Source organism: Typopeltis vanoorti, chromosome 9, assembly GCF_054136105.1.
Source record: "Typopeltis vanoorti isolate ZY-2024b chromosome 9, IOZ_Tvanoo_1.0, whole genome shotgun sequence".
NCBI classification, from domain to species: Eukaryota; Metazoa; Arthropoda; class Arachnida; order Uropygi; family Thelyphonidae; genus Typopeltis; species Typopeltis vanoorti.
The window spans coordinates 104,963,862-104,989,690 of NC_143557.1; the positions used below are offsets into that span (position 1 = coordinate 104,963,862).

The 25,829-nt window shown below is 35.2% G+C and overlaps 1 protein-coding gene across 1 annotated transcript in view; it reads right to left on the reverse strand.

Moving 5' to 3' along the window:
- The window catches only part of mus101 (mutagen-sensitive 101), a 57,905-nt gene that overhangs the window by 19,265 nt on the left and 12,811 nt on the right, over positions 1-25,829 (reverse strand). The window contains 1 exon segment of the mRNA XM_090397694.1: positions 5,352-5,835. Coding sequence (XP_090253820.1) covers positions 5,352-5,835 — 484 coding nt within the window.

The following is a 25,829-nucleotide window of genomic DNA, read 5'->3' on the forward strand; positions in this document are numbered from 1 at the left end:
TTTAATAATTTTTCAACATAATTACTCCAGACAGCTGACATATTCTGATCTTTTTGGTTTCTTTTACTTTTAACATCTCCAATTCCTTTTGTTGGTTCTATATTCCTAAAAAAATTTTAACAGACTCTAAAACACGTTGCCACCTTAATGACATTCATTTTTTATATTCTTTCCTTTCTTTTAGGCTTACACGGTGATCCGAATGCATTTTTGAAAATTATGGAGACAACTATCGTGTTTGAATAAAAACTTTAGTTTAATATAACTAAAATCTACATTCGACGTTTCGACCTTTATGTCAAGGTCATCTTCTGGAGCATACAACTATACACAGGAAACAAGCTATACTACAATCAAACTGGTCTGTTAAAGACACTGACCAACCGCTACAACAATTGTTGGCCTGACCTCTGGTGAGAAAAAATAAATAAATAAAAAATTATACATCAACGCTAGAGTCCTATTATTAGTGTTGTCTACTATATACATATATTAACATCATTCCAGCCAGTTGGTATGGAATGGTTTCTAATACTAGCTAAGGATTGGCTAGAGTCCTTAGCTAGTATTAGGATCTTTCATATTAGGTAAGTGAATGTGTGCCATCCAGATCCTTGGAAGTTTCATGCCATCTTTGTTGTTGATATTTGGGTGGTTTATCAGGATTTCGCAGGATTCCTTAAATTTCCTTTCTTACCAGGTTTTTGTGTGGTGTAAGGAGCAGGTACTTTTCCAGTTGATTTGGTGTAAGGTGTTGAGTGCATGGTCTGACAGGCCTCTCAGACCACGCACTCAACACCTTACACCAAATCAACTGGAAAAGTACCTGCTCCTTACACCACACAAAAACCTGGTAAGAAAGGAAATTTAAGGAATCCTGCGAAATCCTGATAAACCACCCAAATATCAACAACAAAGATGGCATGAAACTTCCAAGGATCTGGATGGCACACATTCACTTACCTAATATGAAAGATCCTAATACTAGCTAAGGACTCTAGCCAATCCTTAGCTAGTATTAGAAACCATTCCATACCAACTGGCTGGAATGATGTTAATATATGTATATAGTAGACAACACTAATAATAGGACTCTAAGCGTTGATGTATAATTTTTTATTATTTTTTTTTCTCACCAGAGGTCAGGCCAACAATTGTTGTCGCAGTTGGTCAGTGTCTTTAACAAACCAGTTTGATTGTAGTATAGCTTGTTTCCTGTGTATAGTTGTATGCTCCAGAAGATGACCTTGACATAAAGGTCGAAACGTCGAATGTATATTTTAGTTATATTAAACTAAAGTTTTTATTCAAACACGGTAGTTGTCTCCATAATTTTCAAAAATGCATTTATATTCTTTCCATTACTTCTAATTAGGTGCTTTTACAGATATTTGACTTTTCTTACGAACTATGAGGATATGTGATGATTTACTTGCTAAAGAATTTTTTATTCTATTTTTTTTTTTTTTTTTTTCTGGCAAATAACCCTGCCATATGCTTTTATGGCCTTCCCTAATGTTTGTGTATTTAAGGCTATGGTACTCATCTGAGAGCAGTTCAACTATGATTCTTTTTAAAACTTTTGTACACGTTTCTTTTCAACGTGATTCCTGCCATCAACACTGATTTCCAATATGTATTCTCAAGGGGATCTACAGGATACTATGATAGTACTATATAATTAAGTTTATATGCTATCAACAATCATCTTCCAAGTTAATGTACAATTTGTTATGTGTAAAACAATGTCAGATTGCTCACATTTCAGTGTAAGAACATCAGTTTACTTATTCTTGTTCTGGGCTATTTTTCTGTCATCAAATACCAGTTTGCTAACTTTTGTCTCCCACTCTGTTGACCATATTCCAAAAGTAACTATACCATCTCACAAACTCTGTTCATACAGTGTCAAGTTTCCTTTCTAATATCTTCATTTTTGATATCATTCTGCTATTAATGCCACCTGTTCTCCCTTTTAATTTTTTTTTCAGACGTCTCGTTTGTGGTCTTTAGTCTTTGATCAACTGTCATATTTCTAACCTAACTTCTGGATCCATAAATTAAAATTGTTTTCAACACTGTCTTGTATATTGTTACGTCAGGGTTCTGGTCTGTCATAGCCTGCTTAAGAAAATTAATGCACTGATAAAGCAGTTAATATTATCTGTATGGTCTGTTATGTTAACTGAGTTTATCTCTAGTCATTTTGTCTGTCATAAAAGTTGAAAAACCTAGTCACCTTCATATAAGATCAGATAAGCTAACTTGCCTTCAACTCTTGCCAAACCAAAAGGCATTTTCTTTACCAAATGAACTACAAAAGCTTCCTCTTATTTCACATAAATTTATTCAACTGGCTCTCTACCATACCATCCTTGTTTATACTATTATATATTTTCACAATGAATTTGTCTTTTTTATATATATATATATATATATATAAAACATAAATAGATGTAATTGTTCTAGCAGTTCTCAAGTGAGAATGCAGTGGATATTTTCCATGCCCCTACTTGATTTCATGGTTAGCCTTGGTTTTATTTCTGATTTTCATACCAAATGTTACAGCAGTTATTGCATTTAGTTTAAACAATTGTGAAGACTTGTAATGGATTTATTTTGTAGTATAATATCATCTGCATAAAATAAAGAGCTGCATTTCTATCTTCATTCTTCATGCAATCCATATAGATGTTTATTAAAACACACTGAGAATTGAAGGATGTAGTGTTATATCTATGGTTCCTCTTTTAGTTTTTGTTTTACTATCTTTCTTTTCTTTACTACTATTTTTAGTTTTATGCCTTAAAGTTACTTGTACCAGAAATTAGCTTCCGACAAATTTATTTATCTTAGATCGACTGCACCAGCCGGTAACTAGTTCCTGATACTTACGCTTACTCTACTATCTTGACAATATGACAATATTATCTAGCATTGGGAACAAGTGGTGTGCAGTCGCAGCTCCCCCTTTTACTTTCTCACACTAAATGCCCCCCCCCCCCACTTACACAGGTTCGAACTTTTATAAGTGGTAAGTCAGTCTCAAGCAACAGAACGTACAAACTTTGATTTAGAATAATGCATTTTAATACAATTAAAATTCATATATAGGAAATCATGTAGTAATAATATAAAAGAAATAAGTTCATGCATGAATGCTCACGCAACTGCAATAAGCTCACTCAATCCCTCTTTTAATATGCAGGCTCATATAATTATATTCCAGGAGCATCAGTTAATTGATCGTATTTCCGTGGTTTGCGTTAAGATTAAATGATATGCAGTGGTTATGCAAGCTTTGGCAATACAAAGTTAACTAGATTATACATAATATGTTCACTCAATTTTATCAATTACTATTTTAGTTAAAATAAACTCCTTGCTATAAATCTTATACAAGTCACAGGCTTAATGCACAAAGCAGTGCCTTCACTCGTATCTCATATAATAAATCATCACTTAACTGTCCCACTATAGCATCACTCGAACACAAAATTTATATATTACAACAGGAAGGTCCAATCAAGACGTTCAGTCCAAAAACGGATCTTCTAGTTGGGTCGAGCAGGGCTATGCTTAAATTTCTCCTCCTTTTTGCTTTCTCTGGTTTTATAGCACTTAATATATATATATATATAGGTTAAAAGATATGCACCTTACCGGCTATTTTCCTTAATGAGATGGTTCCTTTGTTTTAGATCTGGTCCTTCCTCGGATGTGGCAAGATTTCCTTGTCGCTCTGCTGTTTATCTCTATTAATTCTTTTCGAAATGTGGCTCCTTCGTTATCATCACATTGGCGGAAAACTCACCAATGGCCCTGTCTGCTGTTCAGTTGGATGTCCTGTACACATCGGGTCCCACAGCAACGTGGAAAGTTGCTGGACACCGGCGACAAGCTTCCTCAGCCCTCACGGCCTTCGAACTGGAACACCGAAAAATGCAGAAACAAGAGAGCGTTTGAGGTGCGTGCTGCACCTTACATCTTAACGGCGAGCGCCCTCACTCTCTATGTCACTCACTCAGCTGTCTTTGATTCGTCAGATAATGAGGCCATGTCCTTTTCTCGATGGAACTCTTACTGCAGGGGTTACTGGATGACTTTTCGGGTTTTCTGCTGTGTCACGGACTATTGCGTAGTGATCAGACCGTCTGCTGATTGGTTAACATAATTTTCCCTGTATTGGGTATGATTCTAAACAGTATTTGGATTACACCACAAGAACATTATCAATTAAGTTAATATACGTTTCAATTACAAGTTATTTAATACCTCTCTGCCTCTTCTCTTAAGAGTTTAAGCATGTCTTTATGTTAAGATACTATTTTCTCGTGTTGTGTTTGAAAGAAATGGCCAACTTTTAGTGGGCCAGTTATTTCCTACACAGCAGTAGGCTGCTAAGCAGCACCTACATCCTTCAATTCTAGCCTTAGGATGAGTATAGGCTATACACCATTTTGTATAATGTAACAACTCATCATAGAAGTATGGTGTTTTGAATAGCCTTCTTTCTTTGCACTTTACTATATGTCTTTTCCAGATATATAAAACTGAAATACAGAACTTTATTATATTCCCATGAGTTTTCAACTATTAGTCTTAAATTTATATCCAGACAATCTTTATCTGATCTGAAATCAGCTTATTCTTTCCTAGGTTTTTCATCCACAATTTATCTTTGCCTCTTCTCAAGAATGTTTACATAAATCATCTTACCTGGAACATTTATAATCATCTGTGAATACATATGTTAAAGCAAAAAATAAATAAAATAAAATAAAAAAATAATAAAGATTTAGTTTGAAAAAAAGTTGCACGTGAATTTATTTTTTCCTTTTTCATGTGTACTGTGTATGATCAGTGCATTTGTAAGGCACAGATGACACACACATGAAAAAGAAAAGGAATCTCTGAAACCACTCGAAGAAATATAAATGTTATGCCAATAACAACTAAATGCTACTTCCTATCATTGTATACTTTATTTCCTTATTGACTAACCCCCCCCCCCAAAAAAAAACATGACTTATCAATTTAACTTTTTTTTTTTTCTTCACCAATTGCTATAAAACATGATACTTAAGGAATGATTACTCATTTATCTCAAGAAAAACAGTCCTGTACATATTACAGTTCAACTAGCAGAAAATATTTATGCAGAATCCCCCCCCCCCCAAAAAAAAACATGACTAATCAATTTAACTTTTTTTTTTTCCTTCACCAATTGCTATAAAACATGATACTTAAGGAATGATTACTCATTTATCTCAAGAAAAACAGTCCTGTACATATTACAGTTCAACTAGCAGAAAATATTTATGCAGTTAATTATTAATGAAATTACATACCAGCAACAAGATGAGTCACACTTGTAGTCAAGTCTTTAATAAACAACCCTCCCATCAACTGTACTTTTTTTGCAATATCTTCTCTGATCTGTCGTTCAACATTTGAGCACGTAATAACAAGTTTTCGCACTGCTAGGCTATATACTGGATAAGGTCTTTTAGGCAGTGTCTCACCAAGATTAATGCAGGTGAGAATACATAATGGCCCCATAACTCTGCAATTTACAGAGATTAAGTGTTCATATGCCATATCTTCAAATGGGTCACAAATAAAAAGTTTTGCTAACTTCTCTTGAATTTCAAGACATTCTTCTCCTGATATCCAAGATGGTTCTAAATTGTGACTATCCATTTCTTTAAAAGCTAACCTCATGTTTTCTGAGATCTCGTTTCTTGTCTTGCCATAGGGAACTACAAATCGAACTTCATAAGATGACGATGATGAAATATCTGTCTTAGACACCATACTGCTATCTGGTGTGCTCTGAAAATAAAAATATATCCAGTGAAATTTAGTGGAATAAATACTTTAAACTTTGTATTCTGATCACACACACACACACATATATGAGGGAGGGGGAGACAGTGAAAGCATTCCAGAAAATGTTACAATTAGTACCTCTGCAAAAAATGAATGACATACACAAGCACCCACATAAAAATTCATACAAATATGATGGTAGATACAGTACAAAAAAAAAATCTTCCATTTGAATTTCTTAAATCTCTTTTGTTACTTTAAAACCAAAACATTTAAAATGAAATTTCTTAATATCATTTTAAATGTGAATCTCATCCACAAAGACTGTAAGCCTAAAGTATATGAGCACAGTGAGTGAAGTAAGAATTATATATATATATATATAAGATATATATTCTTCTGCAATATATAACATATATATATATATATATATATATATATATATATATATATATATCTCAAGAAAAACATATTTATATCTTCTGCAATATATATATATATATACAGGGTGTTCGGGATAAATTTGACATATTTATAATTAATTATATTTTTCCGTAAGTTACATGTATTAACACACACTTCTCTTCATTTAAAAGTTTGGACCCTTCTTCATTCATATACAAGATGTCAGAAAGGATGGATAGCTGGAACCCACCTGAATCATGGAAGAGAATAACTTGTATCATGATGATTCGTGCCCGCCATCAAAATAAGGATATTACGACTGCTGCCCAATGCTCCCTGAAAACAGTAAAAACAATCAGGCATGAACTAGAGACTTGCAATGGTGACTACGAGGATGTAGCAAGAAGAAAGATCCCTAGCAGACGATCTGATTGCGTTCGTACAGCAGAATTCCTCGCAAATCTGCAGGAACAGGTGTTGAAGAACCCTGGCATTGGAATTCGGGCTTTGTTCATGGAGTTGCTAACTGTAGTCAAGCCCTGGATAACAAGGGTAGCCAATGGTAGGCCGTATGTATGGCAGCAGGATTCGGCCCCTTGCCACACCTCTGGGAAAAGTCAAAAATGGTTGTCTGAAAATTTCTACGACTTCACCAGTCCAAATGTTTGGCCTCCAAACTCCCCAGACCTTAACCCCATGGATTATTTTGTATGGGGCGCAGTTGAAAAAGACACCAATCGCACTTCCAGTAATACAAAAGCCCAGTTAATGGATAAAATTAAAACAGTTTTTGCGGCCCTTCCCAGGGAGACTGTAGCATCAGCTTGTTCGAGGTTCCGAAGCAGAATTGAAGCTGTGATCGATGCTAATGGTGGTTATTTTGAGTAAATCTTGTTGATAGTATTGTAATTAACTCTGCCTGTAATGTTTTTTTGTCAATTCATTAAATTTAATAGATACAAAGAAGATTTTCTTTTTCCTTACGAAACTGTCAAATTTATCCCGAACACCCTGTATATATATATTGCAGAAGCAACAGCAAGAGATTAGCAGGACTGAGAAGTAATAATTAAGACCAAGCAAACAAATGAGAAACACAAGCAAGGAGAAAATTATCTATGGAGACTCAATGATCAGGGGAATACTTAATAAAAGTGAAACAAAACTTTCCCTGGTGCAAAAATTCACAATATAGTCATGCCATCCAGATGCAAAAAGATAAGGCAAAAGAACTGATTGTCTTGGTTGGCACAAATGATTTGAGAGGCAAGAAGCACCCTATGAGGGAGGATGTAAAGGAATTGTTAGAAGTAAAACTGAAGAGCGAGAAGGTGAAGATTGTATGTCTCCTGCCACGTTATCATAGAAGCAAACTGAAGAGAAGGGCACTGACAAATGAATCAATACATATGTTGTGCAGAAGGAATGATGTAGGATTTGTAGATCTATAGTCTGTGTCTGATGGATAGAAAGATTTGTATAATGCTGACAAACTACATCTAAATGGTATTGCTTGGCATTAGGTATCTACAGAGAGCTTTGTTCACCGAGAATGCTGAAGTGCATATTCAGGAAAACTTGAGCAATTAGGATGGAAGCAGGTGAGTATGTGTGAAAGCACCAATGAGGCAAGTGAGTGTGAGCATGACCAAATGTGGAATCTAGTCTCTCTCAAGAAAACATATTGAATAGGGTAGTCAATCCCACCTATCTCCTATTCAAAACATATTGAATAGGAGATAGGTGGGAGGGTGGCTGGTCATTTAAAGCAGTCTGGTGTGAGATCAAGGCCAGTAAAACAAAATATATAGTTGGTTGTTGCTATAGGCTGGGGGGGGGGGTCCATGGATGATCTGGAAGACATGCATTGGCAAATTAGTACAGATCGAGGAAGAAAAATGACATGGCAGGAAGAAAATGGAATTTATACACCTAATGAGAGATATGAAGCAGCATGTGATAAAGGGGATTAGGGTTGTGAGAGTACTGGTCCTTGTCACAGGATCAGAAGAGATATCCATCAAAAATGTGGTCACATTGCCTCCGACTGGTGAAAATGACCATGCAGTCTTCACTTGGGAAATTGCAAAACAAATATTCTGAGAAATATTCTGTCAAGAAGGTGTATATATGGAACTATAAGGCAGGTGATTATGACAAGCTTAAATCTGTGCTATGGCATAAGACAATGCAAGACAAAGATGTCAGGGGTGCAAGAGAGAAAAATGTCATCTAGAGCAGTGCTTCCCAAACTTCTGGATGTCAGGGCCCCCTTTGGAAAAATTAAAATATTTCACGGCTCCCCTCGAAAAAAATTGTAATATAGACATAAATTATTATAATATTTATTGCATTTACATTCAATACAAAACATACATAGCAAATATTGCAAAAATCAAATGCAAATATTATATTTTTAGCATCTTACATACACATCTGACATGACACATTAAGGGTCAAAGCTGTATAACTGAGAGGAGACCTCCACATAGCCTTTAAAGGAATGCGGAGAACCGACCAGGGCTTCTGACCTAATGTTCAATCCTCACCTTCTCGTGGTGCACCCTGTTGGGTATCTACTTGGATACTGAACGGACGAGGATGGGCTGGCAATTTGGGATTTAGCCGACCAAATTGTATTCTTATTGGTTAAACCAAAATATAGAATGATGGTACAACATGACAAAATCTCATGCCAGCTGGGGCGTCGCCCGGTTAAACAAGACCCCTTGTTGTTTTCGCCAGGGAACCAGGGAGAACAGCGAAAAGTCAGCTACTGGAACAAATCTGAAAATAAACCCCAACTCAACATCACCAGAGTTAAAGATCGGTACTATCAACGTAAGAAGCCTGAATGGCAAAGAAATGGAGCTAGCTGAGGAATTAGATAAGTACCAGATCGACATAATAGGGGTGACTGAAAAAAAAAAGACCAAAACTGGTGAGATCTTTCTGAGCAATAAATACAAAATGTTATATTTAGGCAATGATAATCAAGGAAAAGAAGGAGTAGCCAATAGTATTCAACACAAAATACGAGGCTAATCTTCTTGAATGGCAGTCAGTCTCAAGTAGAGTAATGTGGGCAAATATGAGAATGGGGAACTGGACAATGAGACTTATTTGTGCCTATGGTCCCACAGAAGGTTCTACTAAGGTAGAAAGGAGGAATTTTTTGAGGCTTTAGAAAAAGCAACTGACACAATGAAAAATTGGTCCTTGTGGGGGATCTAAATAGCAGAGTAGGAAATGATTGTGAAACATACAAAAATATTTTGGGAAAATTTGGAGAAAAGAGCAAAGCTAATAATAATGGCAAATATCTGTTGGATTTCTGCTCAGGACATGGACTGGTTATTACTAACACCATGTTCCAACATAAAAATGTGCACAAATTCACATGGACAGAAGAGGCTAGGAATAAGAAAAGTCTCATTGACTATGTTATTGTTGATAGTGATGTTTTCTCCCTGGTGCAGGACACCAGAGTGTACGGAGGATTTGAAATTGGAAGTGATCACTATTTAGTCTTGAGCAGGATAAAATTGAATTTCATATTGAAAAGAATAACATGTAAGAAAGTTCTAAAGCAAATAAAAGTTGAGCAGCTCTCAGATGTGAATTGTAGGCTAAAATACACAAAGATTATTGAAGAAAAAATGAAAGAGTTTGAGAACAGGAATCAAACCTTGGAGATTCAGTGGCAAACTCTGAAGAAAACATTGATTGATTCTGCCAGAGAGGCATGTGGTGAGGTTATCTGTAAGGATAAAAAAATCAGAACTCCCTGGTGGACACAGGAAGTTAAAGAGGCAGTGAAGGAAAAGAAGAAAGCATACCAAAAGTTCCTGTCAAATAAATCAGCTTGTGTCTTAGAGAATATAGAGACAAATGCAAGAATGCTAAACACTGTGTAAAACTAGCTAAACAAAAGTCATTGGAAGACTTTGGCAAGAATATAGAAAATAAATATCAAGAAGGTGGCAAAATATTCTGGAGGTTGTTGAAGAAGCTTATGAATGGAGGAAAGAGTGCTGTAAAAGGAATTAGAGATGATAAAGGAGACATGAAAACGGGAGAAAAAGATATCCTTGAAGTATGGAGTAATTACTTTGAAAAACTGCTAAATGAAACAAGCAGTGATGACAACACAGTGGTAAAAAACACTGACCAGGCATGCCGTCAGGAATACATATCCATACTTGAAGTAGAAAAAGCCATCAAAGGCTTGAAATGTGGAAAGACAGCAGGAGTAGATGATATTCGACCAGAAATGCTGAAGTATGGTGGTATAAAGGTCTTACAGTGGCTGCACTGCATAGTTCAGAAAGCCTGGACAGAGGGACAAATTCCCGATGATTGGAGTAGAGCTCTCATAGTACCCATATATAAAAAGGGAAATAAAACTGCATGTGAGAATTACAGAGGTATTTCCCTACTGAGTGTTCCTGGTAGGATATATGCAAGTATACCTGAGAAACGGTTGAGAAGAATTGTGGAAGAAAAGCGTGGTGAAGAACAAGCTGGATTCAGGTCAAATAGAGGCTGTCAGGATCAGAACTTCACTTTACGACAAATAGTGGAGAAATCGTGGAAATATAACAAAGATCTGTATTTAAGTTTCGTCGATCTGGAAAAGGCATATGACAAGGTGCCAAGAGAGAAGCTATTCAATACGCTGCAGTTATATGGTGTAAATGGGGCATTATATCAAGCAATACTTAGTCTTCATTTGAGTTGTAAGTCAGCAGTTAGAATTGAAGGAAGTAGAAGATGGTTTAATGTTAAATCTGGTGTGAGACAAGGATGTACATTATCCCCTCTGTTATTCATTATCTATATGGATCACATTATGAAGGAAAGTGGTATTAAACATGATATCAAAATTGGAAATGTTAATGTCAGCTCTTTGCTTTATGCGAATGATGTTACACTTCTAATAAATCTGCTACAAATTGTCTGCAAGATTCTCTGACTAAATTGAATAACTGTTGTAATAGATATGGTATGAAGGTCAGCAATAAAAAGACAAAGACAATGAAAATAGGCAGAATCATTGAAAATGTCAACTGTGTTGTGAATGGAGAACCTTTGGAACAAGTAAAACATTTCAGCTATTTAGGCACGATTTTTACTGAAGACGGTAAATTAAATATAGAAATAGACAACAGAATCAGCAAAGCTGGTATGGTGGGAAGTCAATTGAATAAATTCATATGGAATAAGAGAGAAATTAGTCGGAACACTAAATTAGCTGTATACAAGACAGTGTTCAAACCAGTTTTAACTTATGGATCTGAGAGCTGGGTCGGAAGTAAAACACTTGACCAAAGACTAGAGACCACAGATATGAGAGTCCTGAGAAAGATTATAGGCATGAACAGATAGCATCAATGGCAATATCATATTAAAAACGAGGATATTAGGAAAGAACTTGACATTATCAGCATCCAGGAATGCGTTAGCAGAGCTAATCTCAGGTGGTATGGTCACTTAAACAGAATGGGCGAGGAAAGATTAGCAAAACAAGTGTTCTCTGCCAGGTTGGCAGCAAAACGACCCAGAGGAAGACCAAGATATAGGTGGATGGATACAGTACAAAGTGCTTTAGACGATAGAAATATAAGATCTGATAATGTTAGAGTCTCGACAAGTAACAGACTGATTTGGAGGAAAATTGTAGATAGGAAATTAATAATGATGTAATTTTTTTCATGTAGTACTATCATATCCTGTACACCCCTTGAGGGTACATGGCAGGAATTTGATGATGATGATGATGACATTAATCTCATATTTTTATATAGATAGATATACAGTGGTTCCTTGGTTAACGACCAAGGCACGATTCCCCATAATATTTAATTGAAAATCAATTAATTTGTTCCGGCTCCTCCCCACAACCATAGTACATATTAAAAATACAGATAAAACTCATTTAAAATGTCATAAAAATATGGTAAATATCATTTATTTATTATATAGTATATGTATTTGCTACAAAAAAATTAACATATGAATTGTTCATAAAAACAGGTTTTAAATATCAATCTTCACCAGAAGGACAATTGGGCTCACTTTGGAGTTTTTTGACAAATGGACCTGTATAAAACATGTCTACGGTTGTTTGCTTCTGCCTCTTTCTTAAAATGTTTCTGAGAAACTGCATGGACTTTTCATTAAATAGATCTGCAGTTCTGATAACCTCAGATTTTGATTCCATTTCATAACAACATTTTGAACTTCCTCCCACCTTGCCAAAACATTTTTGATTTCAGCAGTCGTAATTTGTTCTTTCTCTCCATCCTCATCTTCAGATGAAATTTCCATTTCCTTTTCTTCACATTGCTGCTTGAAAAGTTCTTTTAGCTCGTCAGTAGTCAGTTTTCTCGGTCATGCATCTCCAATAATTCTTCAACATCTTCTTCCTCTACTTCCAAGTTAAGATCATAAGCAGTTGCCACAATATCCTTTACCAATTTGTGTCCTTCATCTGAAGTTTCTTCATTACCAAAGGAAGGACACAGTTTCCTCCATGCTGCTTTGAGACATTTCATTGTTACTTCTTGCCAAGCCTTTACAATTAGCCTAATTGCTATGACAATGTTGAATTCTTCCTTCCAAAATTTTCTTAGGGTTATGTTCGTAGCCTCACACATTTCAAAGCACCTGGTAAAAAGTGCCCTTGTGTAAAGTTTTTTAAAATTTGCAATTATCAGCTGATTCATAGGTTGAATCAGAGATGTAGTTTTGGGAGGAAGAAAAATCACTTTGATAAAATCTAATTCCTCTGGTGGCTCTTCTTGTATGCCTGTTGGATGGCCAGGTGCATTATCTAAGGTTAAAATGGCTTTCAGAGGCAGATTGTTTTGCTCAAGATAGGCTTTGACAGTTGGTCCAAACACTTCGTGAATCCAGTCTCTAAATTCTATTCTTGTGACCCAGGCTTTGCTGTTAGACTTCCACAAAACACCGAGATTGGATTTAGAGACATTGAACTTTTTGAATGCTCGGGGATTCTCTAAGTGGTAGATTAACATTGGTTTTACCTTGCGGTCTTCACTTGCATTTGCTGATAAAAGCAATGTTAACTTATCATTCATTGGTTTAAGCCCAGGAAGTGTTTTTTCTTCTTTTGTGATAAATGTCCTGTTGGGCATTTTCTTCCAAAATAACCCAGTCCCATCACAATTGAAGACTTGTTGAGGTAGGTATTCTCCTTCTTCTATAATACTTGTAAAGCTATTGACAAATTTATCTGCTGCTGCTTTGTCAGCACTAGCTGCCTCTCCGTGTCTGACCACACTATGAAATCCTGTTCTTTTTTTACAGTTGTCAAACCAACCTCTGCTACCTTTGAAATCATCATCATCTACCTCAGAACTTGATCCCAAAGCCTTCTTTTTCAAATCTTGATAAATCTGTCTAGCTTTCGGACAGATTGCATTCTGAGATGTAGTAATGCCCACCATTTCTCTTTCTTTGATCCAAATTAGTAATAGATTTTCCATTTGCTCAAAAAGAAGCCCTCTGACATTCAACCTTGAAGTTCCCTTAGCAACCTTAGCTACCATAAGTTCTTCTTTCTTAGCCAAAATGGTTGATATTGTAGAATGACTGGTTTCACATATTTGAGCTAGCTGCATAACTTTCACACCTTCATGATATTTTGCTATTATTTCTTTCTTCTGTTGAATAGAGAAAATTTTTCTGTTTTTTTTTTTCCCCCTCACTAGCTTTCTTTTTGGGACCCATTTTGTCACATGGTAAAAAAATTCACTCCATAAAAAAAAAGATACGCAAAATACGGTATTATTACAAATTGTACAACACTAAGACAAGGGATACAAAGAACATATCGTCACCAAAAAATAAAAGTAAAAGTTCAAAAAAAAAAAAAACCTTTTTGAAATAAAAGTTAACAGTTAAATTCGAAAACTGCAATTTTTGACTTAGTGCATTTTGCTTGTAAGATGACGATATTAGATACAGCACATACTGTGACATACACTGATTAGCAGCTTATAGATACGATTATTATACAGATGAGATTTGATTTTGCTTTTTGATGGCGAACAAATAGTGACACGCACCCACCGAGTTATTGTCTATATGAACCAAATAGACCAAATGAACCAAAACATAAAAAATAAATGCTTAAATACTCATTTTCAATCATAAAATGCATTTCATCATCATCATCTTCATACGTATCAAGGATTTAGGCCTAGCATGGCCTGTTCCGGCCTTAGAAGTCATCATTGAATCGTTTAAGAGTACGTCCTGGTTTTCTTTTTCCTAATGGCTTGTACTTTAAGGCTTGTTTTGGTAATCTTTCTGTTTTCATTCTTTGAACGTGTTCCATCCATTTATGTTTATATTTTTTAATTTTTTCTATTACTGGTTCTTGGTTTAATTCTTTCATAATATCTTCATTTCTTTTGTCATCAAATAGGGTATACTTTGCAGTTTTTCTCATAAACTTCATTTCTGCTGTTGTTAATCTTTGTTTGTCTTTTTGTTTTATTGTCCAGATTTCACTTCCATACATTAAGACCGGTAAGGCTAATGTATTGTATACTTTTAGCCTGGTTTGTTTTTGAACTAGGTTTGGTTTAAATCTAGAGTTAATTACACCTGTTATTTTTAAATATTTTGCAATTTTTAAGTTTATATCTTTTTCATATGTGATCATACATCCTAGGTAGTTAAATGAATTCACCTGTTCTAAGATCTTGTTATCTATTACTATTTTAGTTCTTGCAGGATCTTGTCCTTTAAAGGCCATAGTTTTTGATTTTTCTGTTGATATTATCATACCATAATCTTTGGATATCTCATTTAGATTTAAAATAGCTTTCTGCAAAGAGGAGAGTGTTTAAGTTAACTGTAGGTGAAAGTTTAATTCCTTGGCGTAAATTTTTACTCCATTTTATTATTATTTCATTTAAGTAGATATTAAAAAGGGTTGCTGAGAGGGGACATCCCTGTTGGACCCCTTGGTTTATCTCTCTTGTATATGATAGCTCGTGATTTAATCTTATTTGTATTTGATTATTTTCATATATACTTGTGATAACTTTTAGGATATTATTTGGTAGTTGTTTTTCTTTTAATATGTTAAATAATATGTTTCTTTTAACTTTGTCAAATGCTTTGTCAAAGTCAATAAATGCAATATGTGTTTCCAAATTATATTCTCTTCTTTTCGCTACTATTAATTTTAGGCAAAAGGCTGGGTCTATACATGATCGTCCTTTTCTAAATCCATTCTATACCTCTAGAATAAAGTTTTCGGAATATTTCATTAGTTTGTTATTTAAGATTCTGCTATATATTTTGTAACAGGAATTTAGTATACTGATACCACTATAGTTTTTAGGGTCATCTCTATTACCTTTCTTAAAGATAGGAATCACAATTGCTTTTTTCCATTCTACTGGGGGGGATACCAGTTGAGTAAATTTTATTTAAAAATAGTAAGAGTCTTTTTTTGAATCTTGTTCCTGCGGATTTATATAGTTCTGAACCTAGCTTATCTTCTCCAGGTGATTTTCCGTTTCTTGTTTCTTTCATGCTGATTTCTAATTCTTCTTCAGTTATTTCCTTTTCATTTTCGTTAATTGTTTGCCAGTTGTCTTTTTTAAAATATTTGTCTGTCCACAGTTCTGTGTAGTAATTTAGAAATTCTTCTAATTTTAATTCAGTGTTTAATTTTATGTTTTCTTTGGTATCTGCATTTAGGTGTTTCAAAATCTTATATACATTGGGTCTTATTTTATATAAATCATGTTCTAAATTAGAAACAAATGTATTCCATGATGTTCTATGTCTTTTTCTGACTTCTCTTTTAGCTATGGCTCTTATTCTTTTATATTCTATTTCATCTTCTAATCTTTTACTGCTTAACCATTTGTGATAGGCTTCTTTTTTCTTTTTGATTATTTCTTTGATTGTATCATCCCAGATCTTCAGTTTTTTCTTTTACTGAATTTTTTGATCTTTCCTAAGCTTTCATTTGCTGCTGCATTTAGTATCTTTTTTATATTAAGCCATTCTATTTCTATTTCTTCATTTTGTTTTATTTTATCTAGATATTGGTTAATTCTTTGTTCATATAGCCATTGTACATTTGTGTCATTCAATAGTCTAGTTTTATAAACAAATGTTTCAATTTTTCTTTCTGTTCTTGTTACTTGTAGCCATTTAGGTGGTAATCTTAATTTTATTTTAACAAGTGGTCACTGCTTATTTCATATCCTCAGTGAACTCTAACATCTAGTGAAAATTTTGATGTCTTTTCATTTAATATGAAGTAATCTAATATTGATTTCCATCCTCTTGCTGCCCAAGTATATTTATATATGTCTTTATGTTTATAGAAGGACTTCATTATTTTTAGGTTATTATAAACTACAAAGTCAATCAATTTTTTACCATTTCTGTTTAGAGTGTGTTCTCCATGTATTCCTATATTATTATTAATTTTAGTGTTTCCAATTCTTGCATTTAAGTCTCCTGCTAAAATTATGTAGTCATTTTTATTTATTTTATTATATATGTTTTGTAGCTGATTATAAAAATCAATATTATCCTGTTCTCTTCCTTCTTGTGTGGCATATAAACCAATTATTGTTAAATAGCCTCTATGTATTTTTATTCTAGCTTCTATTATTCTTTCATTCCATAATTTATAATGTTTTAACTATTTTGAAAGGGAGTTATGTATCCAAATCATGACTCCTGCTTGTGCTCTTTGGTCTCTGTCAACTCCACTGTATATCACATTAATTTTCAGTTCTCATAGTTCCTTTTAATTTCTTTTTTGTTTCAGTGATTACTGCTATTTTAAAATTTCTTTCATTTAGTAATTGGTCTAATTCTATTTCTTTATATGCTATTCCTCTTACATTCCAGTTTGCTATGTGTATTATATTTTGTCGTTTCCATTTTCGTTTTCCCTTTTCCATTCCAGGGTCGTTTCCTATAGATTCAATCCGATTATCTTTTTCTGTCAGCTTACAAGTAGGATTATGTTCTCCATGTCAGGGGACTAGCTTGACGATGGAATAATTCAGTGGTAGGGCTGCTACCTTAAGGCTTCTGAACTAGCTATCTTCCAAATTTAAACCCATAGGAGGAATAGGGTATAATGAAGGGGAAAGAGTAGATTATAGAAGAAATATAGTAAGGTTTATAGAGAGGGCATAGTTGTAAGGCCAGAAATGAAAAGACCCCATGGCCCTCGAGTACTCTAATAGCATAAGGGTCATAAAGTAAGAAGAGTTGGCTGATAAGGCCTTATAGGAAAGATTAAAGTAAGTGGATCTTCCTCAAAGTAGAAGAAGGAGAGGATAAATCCAGCTAGGGGTCCATGGGAGTGCCGCTTCCCTTACAATCAAGATGATTGCCCCTTATGGCCCTGTTGGTCCACGAGTCCTTATTCAGTATATTCGGACCACCCCACCATATATATATATACACACACACGCATGCGCATGTACACACACACACACACATGGTGGGCTCCCCTATCCGCCACCCAGGGGACGCGCTCTCTAGGGGTTACAGGGTCCCCTGAAAAACGTATTTATAACCACAAATTTTAAAATAAAGCACAGTACACTACAAGAAAAGACACAATAAACGGAAAACGTAAACAGCTGGCTATGATGGGTCAAACATATCTAAGCTTCACAGCTATGCTGCGTGGCTGTTCTTTATTCAACAATGTCTTCCCGCACGTGGTTGAGTGCGATCGGAAAATTCCATTTTTAGAGGTTCACATAATTGAGAGTCGTTAACCAAGAGATTTTTTCTTACAGCCACTCATCGTTAACCAAGGCACCACTATATTGTTATTGTATATTTGCAGTACAAGCACATAAAACAATTAGTAATAAAGAAAGAATTAAAAAATAAAAGAAGTTTAATAACAATTTAATGTGATGGTCAATAAGTCAATATCAGATGAAATATTTGAAACTCCAATGCAGATTTCTGCTTTGAAATGGAACTTATATGAATAAGCATATATTTACTAATATTCATTAAGTGCCAAAATATGCAGGAAGCAAAATTTGTGAACCCACACCAATGTGTGATTTTTTTCCATTAAAATATTAAAAATAACAAAAAAGAAATAATAAATAATAAAAATTAAATAAGTTTCTTTTAAGATAAAAAAAGATCTACTTAGTCTTAAAACATTTTTAATTTGTTTTCATTATTTCACGCCCCCCTTCCTCAACAAAACCTACGCTCCCCAAGGGGGTCACGGCCCACGGTATGGGAAGCACTGATCTAGAGGAAGCAATATTAAATTGTATACCTAAGATAAGGAGGGTTAATCAAGCAGGAATTCAAGGGATGAATAATATCATTAAGCATGAGCTGCAAAAGAAGAAGAAAATGCTGTGGAGGGTATATAAGTAAAAAGTGACCAGAATGGCAAAATCAGATTATGAGAAGATTCTAAACAGGCCAAAGGAAATCCCAAAGAGTTCTTTCGTTACTTAGCAAGTAAGAGGAAGAATGACTATGGAAGATTAACCTTGATGAGTGATGATTGTCACAAGGTGACAGAAGCAGATAAAATAGTTGAGTTAACAAGTGACTACTTTGCAAATCCAAGTGTGGTTACTGCTATAACACATGTGACAGACACTGATGTGGGAACAATGAATTGGAAGTTCTTAGGATACTGCAGAATCTCAATGTAAATATAGTTGTGGGATTGGATAGGATATCAATACAGGTTTTGCGAGAATGTGCAAGGGAACTAACAATGCCTCTGATTGGACTCTTTAAGTCTCAGCTCTGGTAGAACTCCAAGAGGAAAAAGAAAAATTCAAGAATTCAAGAATGGGTGGAAAAAACTATGATACTGCATGAGGGGCAACATGGCTTTGTGAAGGGTCAGTCATAAAGGGTAAGGAATTTACTAACTTTTTATAAGAGTAACAGCTGAGTTGGATAAAGTAAATAGCTGCATGATGATTCTGCTGGATTTTGCAAAGAATACATAAATTAGAACAAATGGAAATGAATGTGACACTGGTTATGGATAAGAGAATGGCTGCTGGACATATATCAAAAAGTGGTATATGGAGGGGTAGAATCAAGGCAAACACAGGTGACTAGCGCTGGATTGTAGTGGTCCTAGCACTGAACTGTTTTAATTTTTATATAAAATGATACAAGAAATAACCTGAAAGGAAATATTCAGTTGTTTATTTATGATGCAAAATTAGGTAAAGTAATAGTTAATCAAGACGATGTGGAGAGCTTGCGGGACAATTTAAAGGCTGTCAATATGGACAAAAGATAATGAGTATCATTTAAATGTGGAGAAATGAAAAGTTATGCATTTTGGGATAAACAGATTACAAGCTGCGTACCACACTGATGGAAATGTACTCCAGGAAATAAATGAAGCAAGAGATTTAGGGGTGGTGGTAGTATATAGAGTTAAAAGTTTAGAGGTCATATTGCTGAGGTAGCCCATAAGATTACAGGTATCCCTCGATTAACGTGGTTAATTAGTCCCTCGATGTTACCATGCATATCAAAATCATGTTAATCAAATCTAATAATCAATGGTAAAAATTACAATTCGGCCATGATCGATTACTGTATTAATAATTCATTTTATATGGTACTCTTTTAGGAAAGATAAAAAATTAATGCAAAGTAAATGTTTAATAAATGCTTCTACCTACATTACTTACTGCAATTTTTTTTATCAAAAGAAGTTATCAAGAATCGTTTGAACAGTTTTAGTTTTTTTCTACGATAACAAGCAAAATGACTCTCCAGACCTCGGCAAACAAGCAATAAAACACACTGCAAATATAATACATGATGATACAAATTAAGTGGATTTTGAATCAAACATTTCATAGCCGAATATAGAAACTACAAGAGTCTCAAGCCGATTATATAGAAACTAAAAGTTTCAGCAGATGTAAGCATAAGCAACTTTATGGGCAACTTGTAGTAAAGATGAAGTAAGCTCCAGATCACTTTCCTTAGTATTTTCCATAATGTAAAGCTCATCTCCTAGTGGACATGTATGATAAATAAGCCTTTGGCTCTCTATTTCAGTAATACGGGGTGTCCGAAAATTCACGCAAGATTTAAATTTAGCGCTATTTGTGCGGTAAAGTGTTGCCAACGAGAAAAAAAAGACAGCGTGACAGCTGACGGTTCAGGGTTCTTAAAAATAAAGCACACACAGTGAAGAGAGTTCGTTGAATGGATTATGGAACAACAACAAGTGGATGCTTATTTTTCGAACAAAATCATCTTCAGCGATGAGGTTCATTTTCATCTTGATGGCTTCGTTAATCGACAAAATCGTCGCATTTGGGGTTCAGAAAATCTACGAGTGATTGTTGAGAAACAAATGCAACCACAACATGTCACTGTTTGGTGTGGATTTTGGGCTGGAGGCATCATCGGTCCATTCTTCTTCGAAAATGCGGCTGGTAAGGCAATAACAGTTAATGGTGCTCGCTATCGCGACATGATAATCCAGTTTTTTGTGCCTAAATTGCAAGATATGGATGTGGACGACATGTGGTTTCAACAAGACGATGCCACATGCCATACAGCCCGAGAAACAATTCAATTACTGCATGAGTCATTTCCTGGTGTGTAATTTCCCGTTTTGGTGATCAGAATTGGTCGCTCAGATCATGTGACATAATGCTGTTGGAATTTTTTCTTTGGGGTTTTTTGAAGTCTAAGGTTTATGACATGATAATCCAGTTTTTTGTGCCTTAATTGCAAGACATGGATGTGGACAACATGTGGTTTCAACAAGACGATGCCACATGCCATACAGCCCAAGAAACAATTCAATTACTGCATGAGTCATTTCCTGGTGTGTAATTCCCGTTTTGGTGATCAGAATTGGTCGCTCAGATCATGTGACGTAACGCCGTTGGACTTTTTTCTTTGGGGTTTTTTGAAGTCTAAGGTTTATGCCAACAAGCCCACAACCACCCACGCCTTGAAGGAGGAAATTGAGAGCTGTATCAACGAAATTCAGCCACATTTATGCAAAACGGTCATGGAAAATTTCAACAAAAGAGAGCGTATGTGCCAGCAAAGCCGTGGAGGCCATTTACCCGATATGCTATTCCATGCATAACCCTATACTGTATACTTTATGAATCAATAAGAAATTACAATTTTTAATTAAAAACCTGTGTTTTCTATCAAAATTACTTCTTGCGTGAATTTTGGGACACCCTGTACATGATGGTTTATTTATTTTCAGTTACAATCTAGAAATTATTGAACAAAGAATAATAATAAGAAAAAAACTAAACCATACTATACTGACATCGGAGGTCATGGTATTTCTCAGATACAATTTACTGTCAAATATCATAAACCTTTACAGTATAACATGTGTTAAACCAAACTGACAGCAAAAAACAGTGCGGAATATCACTCGTAACATAAGAATGGACAGCTACTCATGATCTCCAAGCTATACACTGAATTGTGTAAGAATATTTATATTAAACATTTTGCATGTATCTGTCAGATCAGCTGCGAGCTCCACAGGGTTAAAGGCGCGTTAATCAAAACTCTTGCTGCATATATCAAGGGACTGCCGAAATTAATTTCACCACGTTAAGCAAGGAATACCTGTACTTAGCTATTGAAGAACAAAAACACTAACAAGTAGAGATAAGGAAGTTATTATTGCTCTTTATAAGGCCTTGATACATCACATCTGGATTACTGTGCTCAAGTCTAGTCACATGGGTTTCTTGGGAATGAGGAAGCGATGGAGAAGATTCAGAGGTAAGTGATCAAAATGGTCAGTGGTCTGTGGAATATTCCATATGAGGATAGATTGAGGATGTCTGGATTGCAGAAGTTGGTTGATAGGAGGAAAAGAGGGGATATGACAGAAACATTTAAGTTGCTTAAAGGGTTTCAGCACTTGGCTAGAGGGGACGAGGCCATCCCTGAAAGTTGAATAAAGATATGGTTAGTACAGGTGTGAGGACTAAATTTTTTTGCTTGGAGAGTTGCAAATGAGCAGAACAGGTTGCCAGAATGAGTTGTGAATGCTTTTGTCTGTTAATGGGTTCAAGGAGAGGGTCTCCCAAGATGAATGAGTCCTTGGACTCCATGGAGGTGCACGTATACTCATAATAATAATCATTATTATCAGCTTCCTATCTTGTATTAGGCCTTGGGGCCTGTTGCAGTCTCATTCCATATTTTATATTGTCTTCTAACTGATCTCTTCCCCACGGATTTGTATTCAAGAATTTGTTTAGTGATTCTACTAGCGTCCATTCTTCGAATCTGCTGTTTCCATTTCCATCTATAGTTGTGGATATATTCTATTATTCGTTGTTCATTCATTTCTTCCGTGATTTTTTCATTTCTTTTATGATGTAACAAGAAATTCCTGTGGTTCGCCTCATAAATCTCATTTCTGCTGCAGTTATTCTTCTCTCATCTCAAAGGTTTAAAAACTTGATTTATAATAATTAAAGCTCTATTAAAATTTGTAATTTTCATTTCTATGTCTTTTTCTTCTCTGTAGGTTAGGTGATTGAATTAGAAAAAACCATCAAAGGCTTGAAATGTGGAAAGGCAGGAGTAGATGATATTCGACCAGAAATGCTGAAGTATGGTGGTATAAGAGTCTTACAGTGGCTGCACTGCATAGTTCAGAATGCCTGGACAGAGGGACGAATTCCCAATGATTGGGGTAGAGCTCTCATAGTACCTATATATAAAAAGGAAATAAAACTGAATGTGAGAATTACAGAGGTATATCCCTATTGAGAGTTCCTGGTAAGATATATGCAAGTATACTTGAGAAACGGTTGAGAAGAATTGTGGAAGAAAAGCCTGGTGAAGAACAAGCTGGATTCAGGTCAAATAGAGGCTGTCAGGATCAGAACTTCACTTTACGACAAATAGTGGAGAAATCGTGGGAATATAACAAAGATCTGTATTTAAGTTTTGTCGATTTGGAAAAGGCATATGAGAATGTGCCAAGAGAGAAGCTATTCAATACGCTACAGTTATATGGCGTCAATGGGGCATTATATCAAGCAATACTTCGTCTATTTGAGTTGTAAGTCAGCAGTTAGAATTAAAGGAACTACAGGAAGATGGTTTAATGTTAAATCTGGTGTGAGACAAGGATCACATTATGTGATCCTTGTCTCACACCAGAGTTTCCTTCATAATGTGGATCACATTATGAAGGAAAGTGGTATTAAACATGATATCGATATTGGAGATGTTAATGTCAGCTCTTTACTTTATGTGAACGATGTTATACTTATCAATAAATCCGCTACAAGTCTGCAAGATTCTCGGACTAAATTGAATAACTGTTGTAATAGATATGGTATGAAGGTCAGCAATAAAAAGACAAAGACAATGAAAGTAGGCAGAATCATTGAAAATTTCATCTGTGTTGTGAATGGAGAACCTGTGGAACAAGCAAAACATTTCAGCTACTTAGGCACAATTTTTAGTGAAGATGGTAAAATAAATATGGAAATAGACAACAGAATCAACAAAGCTGGTATGGTAGGAAGTGAATTGAATAAATTCATATGGAATAAGAGAGAAATTAGTCGGACCACTAAATTAGCTGTATACAAGACAGTGTTCAAACCAGTTATATCTTATAGATCTGAGAGCTGGGTCAGAAGTAAAACACTTGACCAAAGACTAGAGACCGCAGATATGAGAGTCCTGAGAAATATTAGAGGTGTGAACAGATGGCATCAATGGCAATATCATATTAAAAACGAGAATATCAGGAAAGAACTTGACATTGTCAGCATCCAGGTATTGGATTCTGAGGAGAGTATGGCAAAGGCTACATTTGTAAATATTATTTAATGTAAATCACTTGTTTATAATTTAATATTCATATAACTACTGTAATTTTGTCTAATATTTAATTAATTATTCAAAGATATATGTATTAATAATGAAAAGACTGTGTTAAATATTATTAATCTATTTTAATTATTACTATGTTAAATTTTATAAGGGGGTGCTTAAGGGTCAAAGCTGTATAACTGAGAGGAGACCTCCACATAGCCTTTAAAGGAATGCGGAGAACCGACCAGGGCTTCTGACCTAATGTCCAATCCTCACCTTCTCGTGGTGCACCCTGTTGGGTATCTACTTGGATACTGAACGGACGAGGATGGGCTGGCAATTTGGGATTTAGCCGACCAAATTGTATTCTTATTGGTTAAACCAAAATATAGAATGATGGTACAACATGACAAAATTTCATGCCAGCTGGGGCGTCGTCCGGTTAAACAAGGCCCCCGTTGTTTTCGCCAGGGAACCAGGGCGAACAGCGAAAAGTCAGCTACTGGAACAAATCTGAAAATAAACCCCAACTCAACATCACCAGAGTTAAAGATCGGTACTATCAACGTAAGCCTGAATGGCAAAGAAATGGAGCTAGCTGAGGAATTAGATAAGTACCAGATCGACATAATAGGAGTGACTGAAACAAAAAAGACCAAAACTGGTGAGATCTTTCTGAGCAATAAATACAAAATGTTATATTCAGGCAATGACAATCAAGGAAAAGAAGGAGTAGCCATAGTATTCAACACAAAATATGAGGCTAATCTTCTTGAATGGCAGTCAGTCTCAAGTAGAGTAATGTGGGCAAATATGAGAATGGGGAACTGGACAATGAGACTTATTTGTGCCTATGGTCCCAAAGAAGGTTCTACTAAGGTAGAAGTGGAGGAATTTTTTGAGGCTTTAGAAAAAGCAACTGACACAATGAAAAATGAAAAGCTGGTCCTTGTTGGGGATCTAAATAGCAGAGTAGGAAATGATTGTGAGACATACAAAAATATTTTGGGAAAATTTGGAGAAAAGAGCAAAGCTAATAATAATGGCAATTATCTGTTGGATTTCTGCTCAGGACATGGACTGGTTATTACTAACACCATGTTCCAACATAAAAATGTGCACAAATTCACATGGAGAGAAGAGGCTAGGAATAAGAAAAGTCTCAATGACTATATTATTGTTGATAGTGATGTTTTCTCCCTGGTGAAGGACACCAGAGTGTACGGAGGATTTGAAATTGGAAGTGATCACTATTTAGTCTTGAGCAAGATAAAATTGAATTTCATATTGAAAAGAATAACATGTAAGAAAGTTCTAAAGCGAATAAAAGTTGAGCAGCTCTCAGATGTGAACTGTAGGCTAAAATACACAAAGATTATTGAAGAAAAAATGAAAGAGTTTGAGAACAGGAATCAAACCTTAGAGATTCAGTGGCAAACTCTGAAGAAAACATTGATTGATTCTGCCAGAGAGGCATGTGGTGAGGTTGTCTGTAAGGATAAAAAAATCAGAACTCCCTGGTGGACATAGGAAGTTAAAGAGGCAGTGAAGGAAAAGAAGAAAGCATATCAAAAGTTCCTGTCAAATAAGTCAGCTTGTGCTCTTAGAGAATATAGAGACAAATGCAAGAATGCTAAACACTGTGTCAAACTAGCTAAACAAAAGTCATCGGAGGACTTTGCCATGAATATAGAAAATAAATATCA